The 17648-nt window shown below is 53.5% G+C and overlaps 1 protein-coding gene across 1 annotated transcript; it reads right to left on the bottom strand.

Moving 5' to 3' along the window:
• Positions 1–369: 369 nt before the first annotated feature.
• Positions 370–8415, bottom strand: Trib1 (tribbles pseudokinase 1). The gene is made up of 3 exons (XM_076835943.2): positions 7337–8415; positions 5058–5350; positions 370–2723 (listed from the first exon to the last, which is right to left on the bottom strand). Exons 1-3 carry the CDS (start codon positions 7694–7696, stop codon positions 2258–2260), a joined length of 1119 nt encoding a protein of 372 aa, XP_076692058.1. The 5' UTR covers positions 7697–8415; the 3' UTR covers positions 370–2257.
• Positions 8416–17648: the final 9233 nt, after the last annotated feature.

Below are 17648 nucleotides of genomic sequence, written 5' to 3'. Positions count from 1 at the left end.
GGGGACATGTAATATGGTTCTGGAGTGTTCGTAGCCTGAGTCAAATTCTCTAAGGCCCCCTGGTCCAAAAAAGCCCAAGGGAATCTTATAAACCAAGGCGCCCTCAAGCATTCTCCCTGAAACGCTTCTCCAAGCACCCACCCACCGGGTCACCACAGAGCGCCAGCCACCTGAGTGAACCTAGCCACTGGAGTGAAAAATGAAGGGTCCAGCCTATCAAAGGTCATCCTCAGTGGTCATTATCTGTCTAGTCTCCCTCCAGCAGCTCTGAGCCCTGAAATGCGAGAGCTTGGCATTCCCGGGACTGCAAGAGGCACAGGCAGAGGGCACTAGCAGGAAATCCACCACACCTTTTTTACGAAACCAGATTTATTAAAATTTCTCTACAAGTCAGCCACGGCCGTTTCACCGTTCACATATCTACACATATACAGGAAGGATCTAGTGTTTCTAGCTGTCCCGGCTGAAGTCCCTGCCAGCCGGGTAACGTATCACAAGATACAACAGTCGCACAACCACGAGCACACGAGTGTGACAGATGCCGTCCTCCCTCCTCTCGGAGCCCCACGGCTCTGTCAAGGCCACCTCGCCAACAACCATTCACATTTCACGTGGTTCTAGACACGCAGACACACACATCACGACATGCCTCAATCGAAGACAAAAATCGGACATAGGTATAAAAGGTAAAATATATGTACAGAGTACACAGTACATGAGGTATACACAGCATTCTTACAATGCAGGTTAGTAGTTCGCGTAGGCGTAGCCCTTGAAGATGCCTGCCTGGTTTGTGCCATTTCTTCAAATACAGTATATTTGTTTACCCGTTTATCCACCTGATTTCGGCACCGTCTGAGACAGCGACTGACTCTTCATCTGTCCTTGTTTTTTAATGCAAGTTGAAGTCTCTCCGTGAAGCTCTACCTTTTGTAGGGAGTGAGTTTCTGTCTCTGGAAGCATTCAAACAGAGGTTGGATTCTCACCTGGGAAAGAAGCTGAAGGTGAGGATTTCTGCAGTGGGAGGTGGCAGCGAGGAGAAGTTGGATCGGAGGATTTTCAAAGTCCTTCCAACTTGAAATACTTGGGGCTCACTATTCCACCCCAGCAGCCGGCTACACAGAGGTGTAGTCAGAGACCGACCACACCACTTGTACCAACAACCCACCATGCAAAACCCCAAGTGCACCCAGGATGCCCACACAGGGCGGGGCACAGTATCATTCTGGAACTTAGTCTGGGAATCCTAATGCTGTCCAAAATTCACTTTCTTTAAAGCACAAAGAGGTTTACCCTTTGCTCCTGGGAGAGCAGGGTGGGGAGTCTCCTTTCTCTTCCTGGACAAAATGTTCCACCCTGAGATGATCTTGTGGGGGAAAATTAAAGGCTAAGCCCCAGCACACTAGAAGGAAACTGAAAATGCCAAAGGTTTCCAAGTGATCAAATTGGTTTTTTTTGTTGTTGTTGTTGTTGTTTTTAATGGCAGTCTCTATTGGAGCTCAGAGTTCTGAAATAGCCAAGAGTTCCGCATTTTTGCACTTTTCAACGATTAGCTGGCAAGTACTTTCATAGCTGCAGGGGGCAAGTTTCAAGGTCAAGGACAAGGCATTATTGCATGTGAGGTGGGGGCAGGGTAGGAGTAGAGTCGGGTCAGGGTTCAGGCAGGCTCCTGAGCTCCTCAGTCTGCTCAGACAACAGAGCAGAGTCATTGGTAAGTGTGACCATGAGGCAAAGACAGATGTCGCAACAAACCAAGAGCAAGAGCAAGTTTTCTGATGGGAGAAACTGCAGCGACAAGTCCAGCTACGAAGGAGTTTTTTTCTAAGATGGCAGTCTTATTGACCCAAGTGATCTGCCACCCCATTAAAACACGGTTATTGCCCAAAATGCCACTGGGTGACTTCCTGCCTTTCCCATGTGAATGTCCAAGTTCATGACACTTGACCACACAGCGTGGGATGTCCACGCTACCCTCTTTGCCACCTTTGAAAGACACAGAACCCCCCAGATCTGACAAAGAGAGAGCTGAGGGTAGTTGGTAAAGAAGGGAACGACTTTGCAGTTAAAGTCAGAGGGTACGTGCTGCTCAAATCAAGTCACTCCTCCCCAACCGTGAGAGAGGGTTCCACGGTGAGTTCTGCGGAGACAACCTTGGTGCCGTCCGGACTTCTGGCTGGCACCATGCCAGAGGGCCCGTCCATCTTTAGAAATGGAAATGCCATGAGTGAGAATTATGAGGTTTCTGAGGTTTTTGGGATTAGCAGAAGAAGGAACTCATGTCACTGTCCTCCTCGTACTCTGGAACAATCTGGTCTGAAGTTCCTATTTCCGAGTCAACGTACCCAGGCTCCAGGGCAGACTCAAACCAGGGATGGAGTAAGATTTCAGGAGCAGTGAGTCTCTCGGAAGGCTCCCGTCTCAGGAGGCTGCGAATGAGGCACCTGGCTTTGGGGGAAATGTGGTCGGGAATGCAGAACTGTCCGCGTCGGATTTTGGAGAAGAGAGCACTAGGGTCCGAGTCATGGAAGGGGTATCGTCCGACCAAAAGGGTGTAGAGCATCACCCCCAGGCTCCAAACATCCGCCGCCTTTCCAGAGTAGGTCCCGGTGGTGTTGAGGATCTCGGGGCTCACGTAAGCGGGGCAGCCATGCTTGTCTGACAAAGCATCATCTTCGCCCTTGATGATGTGCGTATCTTCCAGGCTTTCCAGTCTGAGCTGGGTTCTGCGGCGGAGAGAAACCAAGCTGTTATTTCCAGACCAGCTGCCATGAAACCCAAGGCCTTCCCAGGAATAGTGCCCAGGAATGCCATTTACCCCTTCATCCAGTAAGCAGTTCCCTGCAAGTACCCAGGACTTGGATTTCACAAACCAATACAAACTGCAATACATGTTTGCAAAGTATGGAGAGCGCGCCTGGGGTGGAGGGTATGATGCAAAGTCCCAAATAGTATTCATGATGCTAGAGCTTGTGAGAGATATCCTAATAGGGCTTACACAACTGACAAAGTTCACATTGCAGAAGCAGGAGCTCATCTCAGGGGAATGCTGACATTTTCTACAAAAGCCATCTGGGGAGAGCAGTATAACCTACTTCCTCAGAGAGGGGGCTGAGCATCCTACAAGCCCGTCTTCCCTCTAACATGACATCGATCGCTGAGACACTCACTCTGCCCAAACGTCACTCATTATGCGCCATCTGTCAGTGCCGCAGCCCACACTGAACATACACACAGAGGAAACTCTGTCCACCTGGGTCCTAGCTGTGATAACCACAGTGGAAAAGCTCTAAGGTATGTTAATTGCATTTACTGGATGTTTCATTGCAAAGAACACTTAGCCTGGACATAGAGGTTACGTGAACAAATGTGGCTGGGGGATGTGCGGGATGCTAGACACATGTGCCCTAGCATGGCACGTCCGTGTACAAGCCATTTATTCTACGTGGGGGTCTCTGTCAAAGTAACAACTACAGTCCAAAAAAGTCAAAGACTCCCTTAAGAAACTTCTGGTGGCTCCTTACTTGAAATCAGCCACCCAAGTCTCCTGCATCCCCCAAAGCCCAAAGCCACATGGGGGAACCTCTAATATCCGGTGGTGGCTTGCCTTTCTCTGCTTCTCTGAAATAACCCTGTTTCAGTAAGTCACTCATTGTGAAGTTAAATGCAAACATTTGGTACTGGCTGATGGGTCAATTCCTTTTCCTCTTAAAGGTCTGGTAGTGTTTTTTTTCCCCCTTCCTGCCTTCCTGTTCCCTGGAGTGTAGTATACATGTGCTAACTTCAGTTTGTCCTCAGCATGACCTCCCTGTCGTTATGTAAAATACCCATTGGTTCTGTAAACGGAAAATATGACTCAACCCACACTGTCTGCCCCTGATTGGCTGCTGTAGTACTAAAACCCTGCACCTGTGCTGGTTACACGAATAGCGTCAGCCTGCCATTGCTTAACCCTCGGGTTTCCAAACTCTGTGCCCGTGACATTGGTCTGTGCAATGCAGATTTCAAAAGCTAGTAAGAAGGTTTGTAAGGCATGTTGCAGAAAAATGCATCACCGTGTCAAAGAACCATGTTCCAGGAATTGGACACTTCATTGCAAACAATTTGCTTTTCTTTGCTAATCAGTATGTTTCAATAATTTTTGCAAGGTCAGATACAAAGTCATACTTTATGGCAATTCAACCCTGTATTTTTTTGGGTGTGCTCTGGAGTTAAAGGTAAAAATGTACTGTTGGGGTAAGCCCTGTGTGAATAGAAATAACAAAATAACTCACTCCCACCTCTACAATTCTACAGGATTATTGCTCTCTTTCCAAAAAGAGATGTGGTCCACCGCTTAAAATCAGGTATGGTTTATCTCATGCAGCTTTTCTGAAGTCTCCTATCCGAAACCTCCACTTCAAATCTTAGTGCCTCATTATTGTCTTTATCAAGCTCATCTTGTTCTGCATGAGGTCAGCCATTATCTATATTTAGCAATCAATTCTAGCCAACTTCCATTTATCATTCAATGTGGCTATTTTCTCAAGATGCAGTCAACTAGATGTCTAAAAGGTCACTAGAGAATGTAAAGAAAGCACGGAGGACCCAGCCAGAGATGGAACAGAAATGCATGTCAAGAAGGAGAGCTAAAACCTTAAGTATGAGTCTACCTAGCTTATCATACCTCCTAGGCATGACAAAACCATGTAGTGTAAGCAAAGATTTGACAGCTTCTTCTAGGAGTACTCTAAAGGGGCAAGTGACTATCTGAACCCCAGGAGGCTGCCCTGTTCGACAATAATGGGGAATAAGCCTGATCCTGTGGGTAGAAGTGGGGAGGGCAACCTGTCAGCATGTGACATCCACAAGAGTACCAAGTGTCCCCAGGCTCCATCCAATAGAGTGCAGAATCAACCAACCTTGGTGGTGACTTTTCAGGAGCAGGACTTAGAAATGCTTAATCTCGGAACAATGAGCCCTTGGGTTTGTTTGGCACCAACACACTGCACCTAACGGCACAACCTGTACCTTCATTTTGGTTCCAAAAGGCCACAGGAGGAGCTGTGGCGGCCGCTCACCTCTCCCCCGTGGAGAAGACGAACTTCCTAAGCTTCAGGTCCCCCAGCACAATAGCCGACTGGTGGCAGTGGGCAACGGCGGACACAATCTGCTTGAAGAGCCGGGCAGCCTCCTCTTCCCGCAGCCTCTTCCGGCTTCGCACATAGGAGTGCATGTCCCCAAAGTCTCTCTCGAAGAACACGTAGGCCTTGGTTTCCCCAAGGATCACTTCCACGATGCCAGTGATGTTTCTGTGCGATGGCAGCTGGATGTAAGGCCTGATTTTGTCCTGGTAGTGTTTAATGGGAAACACCTGCAGAGAGAAGGTGGCCCATTTAGGGAAGCTAGAAAAGCAGGGACTGTCTCCCCAACCCCTTAGGGAGCTGGGCTAAAGTTCTCCAACTCTAGGCTTTGGATAACAGTGAGCTCCATTCATACATCCCCTTATCTCAGCCACATCATCGTATGCAGCCCCAGCTTCCCCTAACACCCTTAAAACCAGTCACACCCAGGGCTCTGCTCCAGCAAACAGCCAAAGGTACAGTCACACCCCTTCATGCGGATAATCTGAAAGACCATCTTCCATACATGCTCTCATCTTCCATGAGAGCTAAGCCCCCAAACCCTCTTCTGTGCTTCCATAAATGTAGATAATACTGTGGATGCCCCAGGCTCCTCAGGGGCTGGAAAGCAATCCCCAGACATGCGTGTTTCTCCTGCCAGCCCCAAAGGGTTCAGCACAGAGAGGGCACGGGAGGATGGTGACTCCCGTAGCCTCCAAGGGGAAGCAGGGGCCGCAGAACATGCAGAGCTGTCATTAGTCAGAGGAACAGATGACTGGGAAGGAGAGACTGTGACATCGCAACCTTGAGCAACCTGCCTACAGCTGTGACTCAGGTGCAAGTAGCCTTGAGTTACATTCTCACCGGAGGGGGGGGCACTGGAATTGTCTTTTTTCTTTTTTCTTTTCTTTTTTTTTTTTTTTTTGTTTCTCCCCTCCCACACACCAGCCCCACCCCCAGAGAGGGCAGCATCCCTCTAAGAAACCGGCTGGTCCCTTTAAGGGCCTTTTGTTCAGTCCAGTTACTCATATCCTAGACTCAACTGGAAATGGTGACACACGGGCTGTCACCATCTGGATTCAGCTATTATCTGCTCGGAGGAACTGGAAGGGGTTGCACAATGACCAGACCCACCCCACCTCTGAGGTGGCTGCTCTGGCACCAACTGGAAAAATCCCTCTGCTGCCCTTTCCTCCTGCCCCACCCACCTTAACCCCCACCCCAACACACACACACACACCTCCCAAAACAGCTCAGCCCCCAGTCCCCCAGAAAAGATTTCCCCCTTTAACTTGGCTTGCTCATGCACTTGAAATTTCATGCGGGTGGACGGTAGGTGGCAGCAGCAAGCCCTGGGGGCTGGAACGGGGAGGGGGGCGTCAGGTGAGTTGAGGGAAACCCAGAAGCAACTTTAACTGGGGGTATAAAAGAGCAGCCCGGAAGGTTCTGGGGGTGTCCGATGTGAGAACCGTCCGCGTCTACGCGTTGCAGAAAGGCCGGGTGGATCCTGCTTGTAGCAGACGTACCTCCTCCTCCCGGACAGGATCCCTTATTCCAAAAGGAAATCGTTGGCCAGAAAATACAGTGAATGGAAGCGAGGGTTCCTAGTCAGGGTGGGCTTTCCAGCATTTCTACTCTGGCCCAATTCCCCGCCCCCATTAGCTGGAAGACCCCCCACAGACGGCTCCACGGCTCCCCTGAGAGGGCAGAGTCCTAGTTCCAGCGCGGGTTCAAGTCGGAATCCCCTGGGTAGAAGCCCGACACGATCTTACACCTACAGCTGAGCCAGGGTGCCGTGCACCTCCGGCAAGAGAGCTTCCAGCTGCTCCGAGCTCCGAGGAGGCACCCACAACAGGGCGTCTTTCCAGGACGGGCGGGGTGCGGGGGGGGGGGGCGAAACGAGGGGAATGAGAGAAGGGCAATGGCATGGCCCTGGAATCCATTTCAATTCCACAACTTATATGGAACGCCACGCGCTAGCCCAACTGGGCGCCAAGGAAAGGACTCCGGAGAGAAAGCAATTGAACCCGGCACTTCCTCTTGACCGCCGAGCCCCCATTATACCACTCCACAGGAAACCCTTCGATTTCCAAAAGAGCGACCTTATGGAACTCAACCCACTTATCCGCCCTGCCCCAAACTCTACTTTGGGCGCGGAGAACCAGACCCCAAGCACCTTTGCCCACCACCCCGCCCCGCGCCCCGGATCCCCGCCGGGTCGGTCCCGGGACGCCTACCTTGCAGCGCAGCTCGCGGCCGGTGTGGATGCATAGCGCCCGGGACACATGCTCGCGCTCGGCTAGGGGCAGCAGCAGGTAGTCGGCTATGCGGCTGGGCCCCGGTGCGCTCCCGGAGCCGCCGCCGGCCCCTGGAGCGGTAGGAGGGGGCTGTGGGCTGCAGGGCGAGCCGGGGGGGCTGAGGTAGTCCGGGGGACTGGAGCACTCGGAGAGGCGCGGGCACTTGGCAGCCACCGCCGCCGCGTCGTCGGAGTCCAGCAGGCGTTTGGCTGGGTTGCCCCGAGTGGCCGGGAGGAGCAGGGCCGGACCGCGGGGCTGCGAGGCGCCGTTCATGGCAGAGCGCACGGGGCCAACCCTCATCGCGTCCGCGGCCGGGGCGGCCCCGGCTTCGTACGTCCCCGGCTCCGCGCAGGAAGGTGCTGCGGGCTTGACGACGGCGCTGCGACTCCTTCCAGCCCGCGGGATGGAGTTTGCAGATCCGGCTTGGTTCGGCCCCCACGAGGGGCAAAGCGAGAGCTCCTTCTACGCGCTCGCGTTGCACGCGGAGACCACGCTGGCCGCGAATGTGGGGGTCGAAGGCCGGCTCGGGTCTCCGGACCTCCGATGGCACCGGTTCGAGGCGCCTCGCGAGGAGCGGCCGCCGCTATTGTTGCCGAGGCTGCCGACCGTCCCGAAGACAGAGGTGGAGGCGGCCTGCGTTCCCGAGGTTCTTAGCCGTGAGGATAGGATCCCGCAGGCTCGGCGGAGCCACGGAGCAAATGCACTTTCCAAAGCAATTAGTCTCAAGCAAAAGCCGGAGCAACTTTTCCGTGGCGCCCGGGATCCTGCGCGCTCCTGGGCTCCGGGCTTGTGTGTGAGAGAGCGAGACGCGCTCGGAGAGAGTGACTGAGTGTGAGTGAGTGTGTGCGCCGCACTGATCCCGGCCAGTGCACTCCTCCTTCTCCTTTTCCTCCACCTCCTCCGCCTCCCGGTGACTCACGCTGTATACACACACACTCACAGGCCGGGCTGTGTAAACAGTTGGGAAGCCGGGTTGTGCAATGAGGTGGCTGCGACGACTCCGGCTCAGCCGCCCGGCTAGCAGTCACCGGAGCGGAGGGAGGAGACTTGGGGGAGGGGCGGTGGAGTTGGAGGTTGGGGGGATGGGGTGGCCCGAGGGCTGGGGATGCTCGCGGCAGCGCGCTCTCAGGCGCAGGTGGTGCGTCCCGGGCCGTCTTGGGCGCGCGCACTGGCCTCCAGGGCTGGGCTGGGCAGGAGGCGGTCGCGCGCCCTCCCGCAGGCCCGGGCTCCGCGCTGGAAGCCGAAGGGAGGGGGCGGAGGAAAAGTTCCCGTGACGTCAGGGTCCCGGGGAAGCGGGTGGAAGGGGCGGGGCTGCGGAAGGCGAAGCGACAGCTGATTGGTGCGCGCGCCTCATTCACAGCAACACAATGGGCTACGGGCGCGCGCACTCGGGTCTCAGCACCCGTCGCTGGCCGCAATCCTGCAGTTACTCTTTTCGCCCAGGAGATCCCCACACACTCTACGCCTGGGGCGCTCCTGTTGGAGTCGTGGGTGCCGTCGAGGCCCGGCTGCAGCCGGAGGAAGTGAGGAGAGAGAAGGTGATGAGTTCCAGAATCAGTCATTCACCCCCACGCGGTAGTTCCGGGGAAGACCTGTGCGTGGTAGTGGATGTGGCTTTTTTTTTTTTTTCCTTTTCCTGCCCCCTCCCATCTCTAATCCCCAGCGTCTGTTCGCTTCCACAAATAGAACCTTCTGTTGGATGAAATAAAAGCAAACACTGGGCCTTCTGCGCTGCTTCCACCTCCACGCCCCTCCCGCGCGCTCCACCCGCCCGGATTGCACGGAAATAGCTTCTCCTGGCTCCCTGGCCGCCCCTTCGCGGTGACTCGCAGAAAAAGCTTCCTGAGCCGGGGCCGGTGGGAAACAAAGGATGTGGGAGCGAGCGGAAGGGGCCCACGTGGCCGCCGCATTCCTGCCCCCTCTGCCTACTGCACACACGCCTCAAGGTCTAGGGCCCCAGTGCAGCAGCCGGGGTATCTGAGTAGGTGGTTAGGGGGTGGAAATCATTCTAACCACAGCCAGGGATACTGCTTGCACCCGGGAAACTAGGCCAGGTCGCATGCATGCTCTCTAGCAACTGATTTGGGTGAGCTTGAAACCTGTGTCAGACCTTGTGCGAAGATCCATAAAAACAACTAAGAATCTTTCTTGAGAAAACCAGGTCAGTTTGGAGTCCCTGGACGCCCAACATAGATAACTATTATCAAAGTCCTTCCTTGCACTTGCTGCTAAATACTTAGTTTTTTAAACCAGGTCACATCCCAAGAATAAATGCTTTTTCATATTAATTCTCCATTCATTCAATAAATGCTAATTAAGCATCTACTAAACGCTAGACTCTGGGGGCTAGCAGATGATTGAAATAGTAATAATAGCATCAATTGAGTCCTAGAACATGCAGGGCTTAGGACTTTGCATGCTACTTCAGTTTTATAACCACCCTATGGGATTATTCTTAGCCCCATTTCACAGAAGAAATTGAAGACTTGTGGTTAAAAAGCTGTCCTCCAGTGGTGGAGCAGCCAATCTCTAAAGCCCTCATGAGAACTCCAAAGAGAGATGACCATTTGTAGGGAAGAGAGGAGTTGTGGGCCCCCAGAAGGAAGCATTTGACCTGGGAGATGTGTGGGACTGGGAAAGCCACAGTCGGGGAGGTATGGGGGGTGGGTGGCCAGGCTGGGCTGTGATTCAGGGAAGGGCAGGCTTATTCAAGGAGAGTGGCAGGCCAGGGCAGCTGCCAAGGGGGTGGGGAGCTGAGCCTGCACAGGTCATTTTGGACCACATTGCAAAGGGCCTCAACCCCAGGCTGGGGAGGTTTGGCTTGGTCCTTTGGCCAGGAGGGAACCTTTCTTGAGTTTTCGGCTTGTGTGCCAGAATCTGAGATCCACCGAGCTGCCTGGGCTCCTGAGTAGCCGACCCAGTGTGGCTTGCAGGTGAGCAAGTACCTCACCTCCCTCCCAAGCCCCCACCCCACCCCCAAAGCCAGGCATTCTCCCTAAAGTGTCACTGGGACCACCAGGTCTGTTTGCTCTCAGAGCCACCCCCTCAGGCTCTGCTCCGTGCTTTTGCCCTTTAGCTTCCTGGAGAGCTTGCCCTTGCCCCTGGGAAGCCCTGAAGGGATATGGCAGGCCAGAGGCAGACAGAGGCCGGCTTACTTCTTCCCCCCTCTCTAGTTGGGGCTGCCCACCAGGGCGGTGCCAGGGACAGCCTTCTCTGGCCAGGCCCCCTGCTGTGTGTCTCAGATGTCCCACTGGAACCTCCACCCACCTTTCAGGACTGGTTTATCCCCCTGGGGTTGCTGGGAGTGCCGAGCAGGAGCCATTTTGGAAACTGCCTCACTCCAAAGGGAGCAAGAGCCACATGCCCAAGGCCTTGCTCCCTTTGGAGTGAGGGAGATCGGGGGTCCACACTCAGTGACTCTAGGGAGAGAATAAGATCGGGTCCTTATCCCAACCTGAGTCACCTCGGAAGGGCCCCAGCCTCAGGGGTCCTAGAAAGGTCTGCGGAGGCCCAGCTTCTCCCTCTGCCTGGTCCTGCCCCCATCCTTTCCAGAACATCCCTGGAAACCTCCCACACGCTGGTCCTCATCTCAGGATCCGCTTCCTGGGGATCCCCACCTGTGACACGCCCTCTTCATGATCCTGGTTTCCTCCAGGGACTCCTTTCCTGGGTCAGGTGACACGGTTTTGTCTCCGGCCCTAGGGTGGCTGCAGCCTCTTCTTGTTCCCAGTCGGTGAGTCACCACTGCCTTGCTTTGTTCTGCTTGGTTTCTGCTCTTCTAACACCTTCGTGACTAATTCCCTGCATGACCATCTTTCTACTGAACTCGTCAGTCTGGGTTCCATTTTCCAACCTGGCTCCTGACCCGTAGAAACCTGGTGCCCTTTTCTTGTCCAGCCCCCTCCATGCCCATTGTCTTAGTTCAGGACCTTCCCTGGGCTCCCACAGTGAACTCCTGAGGCACTACAGTGAGCGCCTGCTCTACACCTGTGTGCCCACTGAATGCGACCACTACAGTGGGCATAAAGCAAAACCCGTCCTCCTCCCCTCACTCCACTCCCCACACAGCTGTCAGAGTAACTGTCCTAGAATTTGAACTTGATCACATCAGGCCCTGGCCGCCCGCCTGCAGGAACTCTCAGATGAAATCCAAATGCCACAATGTACAGAAGCAGGGCCTTCTTCCATGTCCACTTCCCTTGCTGGCCTCACTTTTCTTACCTACTGGCCTCTGTTCTATCCACACCAGCTCTGGACAGAGCCCCAAGCACACCTGTCAATTCCCACGTCTGCACTTTTGACCGTGCTGATCCTTCTCCCTGGAATTTCCTCCCCTCCCCAACTAACCTAAGAAACTCTTACTCTGGGAAGCTGAAGCAGGAGGATTGCAAGTTTGCGACCAGCCTCAGCAACTCCATGAGACCCTCTCTCAAAATAAAAATATAAAAAGGACGGGGGAAAGTAGCTCAGAGGTAAAGCACTCCTGGTTCAATCCCTAGTTTAAAAAAATAATAATAATGAAGAAACTCTTACTCATCCTTCAAAGCACAGCCCAGATCCTCCCACACCTGCAGTCAGATGTCAATGTCCTGTGGGCTGCAGAGGACATTGACCACCCTTTCCATTCAGCTGAGTTCCCAAAAGGCAGGGGTCACCCTTTATGCAGTCATGTGTCTCAAGCCCCCAGCCGAGTTCCTTGATAAAAGAGGAGCTCAGGAAGTGCCAGGTGAATGAAGTACTAAAGGGCAGAGTTATCCATGGGGAGAGCCCAAGATGAGAGAGAAAGCCAGCATTTGGGCAGGGACAGAGACTAGAGATGAGGACACAGAGTTCAGAGTTCAGGCGTCAGCCCTGGAAGGCAAGGGGCTGTCAGTCATTGGCCAAAGCAAAGGCTTAAACTTTGGGGCCTCTGGCCTGGGTGCCCAGGAGGATGCACAGGGGCCTTGCAGGGCCCGAGACCAGGGAGGCCGAAAGACAAGTAAGCTGAGATGGTCTTGATTTCAGTTCTGGGGCTTTCTCTGCTGACATCTGAACTAAGCTTCCATCAGACTCCTCAGGTACTAACCTAAGGAAGCCAGTTGCTCTTCACGTGCCTCAGTTGCCTCACCTGCAAAATGGGCATAACAAAGACCCACTTTTCCTCCCCTAGGAGGTCCTTAACGAAGTGACAAATAAATATATACATAAATGATGTGTGTTAATTAAGAAGGGGTTCTTCCCATGTCAAGGATTATTTGCTTTATACAGGGCTCCACTGCAAGCTGCCGTCAGCAAGCTTTTAAGTGCATTTAGAGGTGGCTGTGGAAGCCAGAATCACAGCTGACTGCGTGTGTGTGCATGCAAGTGCACACGTGTGTGTGTCTCAGGTGGCCTCAGTACTATGTTAAGCGGATATCTGATGCTCACTACATGTAAATTGGGGAAAAAATTGATTTACCTCCAACTTTTCAGAAACTCGCCTGTTGCATAACACGGGGAAACCTGCATTGATTTTTCAGGACAAGGTTGGGCTGCTGATGAGCTCAGGCTTGCTTCATTCTCATGGTGCCAAGGTAGGTGCCCGGCGGCAGCCCTGGAAGGTTCTGAGGATTCCTGTCAGTGTGGGGTTCAGGGGAATTCTTAGCAGGGAGTTGTTAGTGTTACACGCGTTGCCATCTCCATCTCCCTGCCCACTGTACACAGGGCAGGTGTGTGTTGGGTGCATTTTGTTTCCTGATCCTAAATTAAATAAAAAAAAAAAAGAATGAAAAATTTTGGGAACATATTTAGGGAATATAGTATTTCAAAAGCTAGGAAAGATGCAAACATGGATGATATTCCTGCCATATACTAGACTCTTCCTAGTGGTTTAATGTTCAAATCAATCTTATAAAACAGTGATTATTACCACCATTTATACAGATGCACAATGGAGGCTCAACAGAAGCTGAGTTACTTGTCTAACATCATACAGCAGGAGGTTGGCAAAGTTAAAATTAGACCCTGTCTGGCTCCTGACCATGCTCTTTCAACTTTATGCACCTCTCAATCTCCTAATGAAGAAGAAAAGAAAAATCTATCTAAACCCTTCTTTTTTCCTTGATTATAGAAGCAGAGATCCTCCTTGGCCCACCCTAGCATCCTGGACGAACAGAGACTGCTGGTCTCTGGTCAGTCTCCCCTTCTCTTCCTGTCTGGGACATCCTGACAGACATATTTGAGCTCCCAAATTATATACATCCCAATGGCGCTGCCCCATGACCCTTCCTTGGCCACCCAGGAGCCCAGAGCTCTACTTGGCCATGTCAAAAGGTCTGTTTGAGAAAACAGAACCAGGAACAGAACCGCCATGTCCTGGAAGCAAGTTCTGGGTTTTGGGGGCAGAAAGAATTCCAGGTCCGGGGTACCTGGAATTTGACTGAGAAGGGCAGGTACAAGCTCCATGGAGGGACCCCCCCCCCTTTCCCCACGTTGTTCAGTGTGGACGGGAGTCACTGGAGGTGGAAGAAGGCAAGGCCCAGCCCAGATGGCCAGGTCTAAGGGAGGTGCCAGTGGCCCATGGAGAATCCCTGGGCCCTTCATCAGGACCCTCCTGCCACCTCCAGTGACTTTCTGCATCTCTCCCTTGACCTCATCTCTCGTTAGTACAGTCCCCGTGTTTTAATCAGCTTTTTCACTGCTGTGACTTAAAGACCCAACCAGAAAAACTGTAGAGGAGAAAAAGTGTATTTGAGGGCTCACATTGCAGAAGTCTCAGTCCATAGACAGCAGGCTCCGTTCCTCGGGGTTTGGGGTGAGGCAGAACATCATGGAGGAAGAGTGTGGTGGAGGGAAGCAGCTCATGTGATCAGAAAGCACAGAGAGACTCTACTTGCCAGATACAAATATACACCCCCAAAGCACAGCTCCAGTGCCCATCTCCTCCAGCCACACCCCAAATGCCTCCAGTTACCACTCAGTTCCTCTCTATCAGGGGGTGAATTCACCAATCGGGTTAAGGCTCTCATAATCCAATCCTTTCTCCTCTGAATCTTCTTGTGCTGTCTCACATGTGAGCGTTTGGGGGACACCTCACATCCAGACCATCACACCCTGCCCTTCCACACCTCCTCCAGCGGGTCCTCCTGGTGCCCTGGCCCTGGGTTCATCTTTGCCTCAATTCCTCAGCCAGCACCTGGCAACCACCACTTGGGCTGGGGAACCTCTCCACTCCCCTGGGCACAGCCCTTAGCCGCCCGTCTGGCCTGCCACTCGCCCTCCCCAGGAAAGGTGGGTGGGCGCAGTGGAGAACACGGGCAGTTGCAGAGCTTTGTGGCCGGATTCTGTCTTCTCACCAGGCTCCTCCTGTCAAGAGCGATGGGGTCATTGACTCCCAGGGGCATTGGGGCAGGTCACTTCCCTCCTCAGAGCCTCACACTTTGATTCTCTTCCAGTGCTGGGGATGGAACCCAGGGCTCCGCGCGTGCTAGGCAGGCTCTTCACCGCTGAGCCACACCTTGCACCCCTCTCTCTCTCTCTCCCCGTCTTTCCCTCCCTCCGTCCCTCCCTCTCATGAATGAACATGTTAAACTGGTGGTTTCCAAGCTGGGCTCCCTGGAACCCTGGGGTTTGACGGTGATCCCTCAACGAGAGGGCAGGAGACTGTGACCAAATGATCCGAAAGCAGAGTCCTGGGCCAGCAGCTCTCATTTCCATCAAATGTCACACGTCATGCTTCCGTGATACCTTGTTTGAGAAAAGGATCTTACTTTACTTACTTAGAGAAGATCTTGGGATTCCTGGCCTGGATGACCTCGGAGATCCCACCTGTCCATTATACTGATTCCTTTAATGAACCTTGGCAGTCACCAACCAGGAGCTCACGGGCAGAATCCAACCTTCAGCCATGATTTGGGGTCCCGTCCCAGTGCCAGCGATTCCTGGGGACGTGAGACAAGTCCATCTTGGTGAGCGTGGTCCCCCTCCTTCTTCATGTCTGACACCCCGACCTGGCCCTGACGTTAGCAGCCTGACCCCTCTTGACCTTTGAGTCTGTTTCCCCGGAAGTGCTCCTCTGAGATTCTCTCCTCCCTCCCTTCACCCACATGTGCCCTACCTGTCTTGACCCCAGAATGGCCTCATGCCCTGTTTCGAGTGGTTTGTTATCCAGCAAGAGACAATTGAGGAATTTTCTGGATCCATCCTGGCTGAATCAGGGTGTCTGTCAAGCAGGGCCTCGCCAGCCCAGAGGACACTGTAGGCACAGGTAAGAAAGGATGCCTCTCGCCCTGCTTGGGTACCCCCCACCCCATCAGAGCCTGGCCAGCAGGGCACAGGCTGGGGTGACCTTGCAGCTCCATGCAGCTCTGGCTGCCACCCAGGGTGCCTTCTGTCCTGCCAGGATCTGTGCCGGCTGAGCTGACAGGAAAGAAGTTCTCTGCAAACACACACAGTGGCCCTGCCACCCCAGGAGCATCTCCCAGGATTTGGGGATGCCTCGCTCAGATCTTGCTGGCTCCACCCCACCCTGAGTCATCCTGACACACAGAGCATTCATCAAAAGCATATATAAATATGCTTCCCCACATGTATCCTACGGGCTGCTTTTTCCTTTTTCTTATTAAAAAAAAAAAAAGTCCCCACCCTACTGTAATGTGATCTGAGCTCTGCAGGCAACGTCAGAGCCACCTGCCCGCACTCAGTGTCACCGGGCCTGGTGGCCGGCTGCCAAGACATTCTCCCTTATTCCCCAAGGCAGCCAGGCCCCGTGCCCAGGGCTGTTTGGTTCTGGGGGATCCCACTTTAAAATCATGTAGGCCGGTGGTTCTTCCTCCGGGCAATATTGAGGGCAGCTGCAGACCCAGAGTTGAAGGGAAAAGCCCATGCCTCTTGGTCGCTGATTGCGGGGGGCATCGGCTGTCTTTTCCCCTCGGCTGTGCAGAACTGTCACTGCAAGCTGAGAAGGGATGGGCCGCTGTCCAAGGTCTACACCGGCCTTTTATGTAACTTGATAGACAAAATCCTGGCTTTGTGGGGAAGGTGGTGAAGCGTGTTTGTGGGGTCAGCTCCTCCCGGGGGCCACTTCCACCCGTGGACTACTTGCCTTCCCCGGTGTTGAGATCTGACTCCTTGTCGCTGTACTTTGCATCTCATTTTGTGCTTTGCATTTCATTCATCTCAGGACAGCCTACAGTGATTTTTATCTCCACTTTCCAACTGAGGAAAGGGAGGCTCAGAGAGCCCAAGTAACTTATCCAAAATCACACAGCTAGAAAAACAGGAAGTTAGAGTTCAAACTCAAGTTTGGGCCACTGAAGGAACTTCATTCCTCCCTCCACTTCCTGCCCCAGGCTCACTCTCGCCAGGCTCCATCCTGCTGTAGAGATGAAAGGACCCGTGGCCTCGCCTGGGTGCTTGAGAGAGGAGCACCTAGCTCCTGAAAACGCAGTTCAACTCACCAAAATCTGTCTTAAGACCTTTCTTTGTATCTTGGGACAAACCTGGAGCTCTGGAAGGGACCCTTGGCCAGAGTCATCTGTCATTAGGTCCACATCTATCCAGCTTCTACTCTGAGCCAAGGTTCATGTGAGAGCCTGGAGCAGAATGAAACAGACACAGGAGAGAGGGACACCGCGGGAGAGAGGGGCCAGTTCTGCCCCAAGACACCACCATCAGCCCCTGGAACCCGAAGCTGCCCTCCGGGAGGGAGTGGAGCAGTGTCAGAGCTCAGCCCTGGGAGCGGTTCCTGGAACTTGACACAGAGAAGCACATTGACGGAGCAGCCGCCCGGCAGCCAGGATGTGCGCCTCAGCAGATCAATGAAAACATTACTTGGCCCAGATGAGCCACCCACAGGAAGCCGCATTATCAGAAAGTCACTTGTACAAACGGAATCTGCAATTGTGGCGGATGTGAAGGAGTGTGTTCAGCCAGGGATCTTGAGCCATCTCTGCCCCCAAGGGAAAAGTCATCTGGAGGATGCACTTTCTGATTCAGTTTGCTCTGGGGACACCTCCTCCACCCTCTGCAGAGCACAGACGGGGTGTTAGTGAGGGCAGCGCTCTGCTGCTGTAACAAGGACAGTCAAAGGGGAGTGGCTGACGAACGTGGGAGTCCGCCTCTCTCCCCTGTAACTTTCCCAGGGGACCACTCAGGGATGGCAGAATTTAGGGACACAAGTTCCTTTCGTGCTGAGGCTCCCGTACCTTACCTGCCTGGTCAAGGGCAGGGCTCAGCCACATCCAGCTTCCAGGGGACAGAGCACAAAGGAGGCAGGTGCTCATCCCAGAAATGG

This window comes from Callospermophilus lateralis, chromosome 16, assembly GCF_048772815.1.
Source record: "Callospermophilus lateralis isolate mCalLat2 chromosome 16, mCalLat2.hap1, whole genome shotgun sequence".
Taxonomy (NCBI): Eukaryota; Metazoa; Chordata; class Mammalia; order Rodentia; family Sciuridae; genus Callospermophilus; species Callospermophilus lateralis.
This window is presented reverse-complemented; position numbering and strand designations above follow the sequence as displayed.

Bases quoted from the DNA above. Each gene is read 5' to 3' on its own strand.
- Trib1 (XM_076835943.2), bottom strand. From the start codon at position 7,696: ATGAGGGTTGGCCCCGTGCGCTCTGCCATGAACGGCGCCTCGCAGCCC. The intron at 5,351-7,336 runs GTAGGCGTCCCG...TTCTCTCTGCAG, and splicing joins GCCGCGAGCTGCGCTGCAAG to GTGTTTCCCATTAAACACTA. The intron at 2,724-5,057 runs GTGAGCGGCCGC...TCTCCGCCGCAG, and splicing joins GTCTTCTCCACGGGGGAGAG to AACCCAGCTCAGACTGGAAA.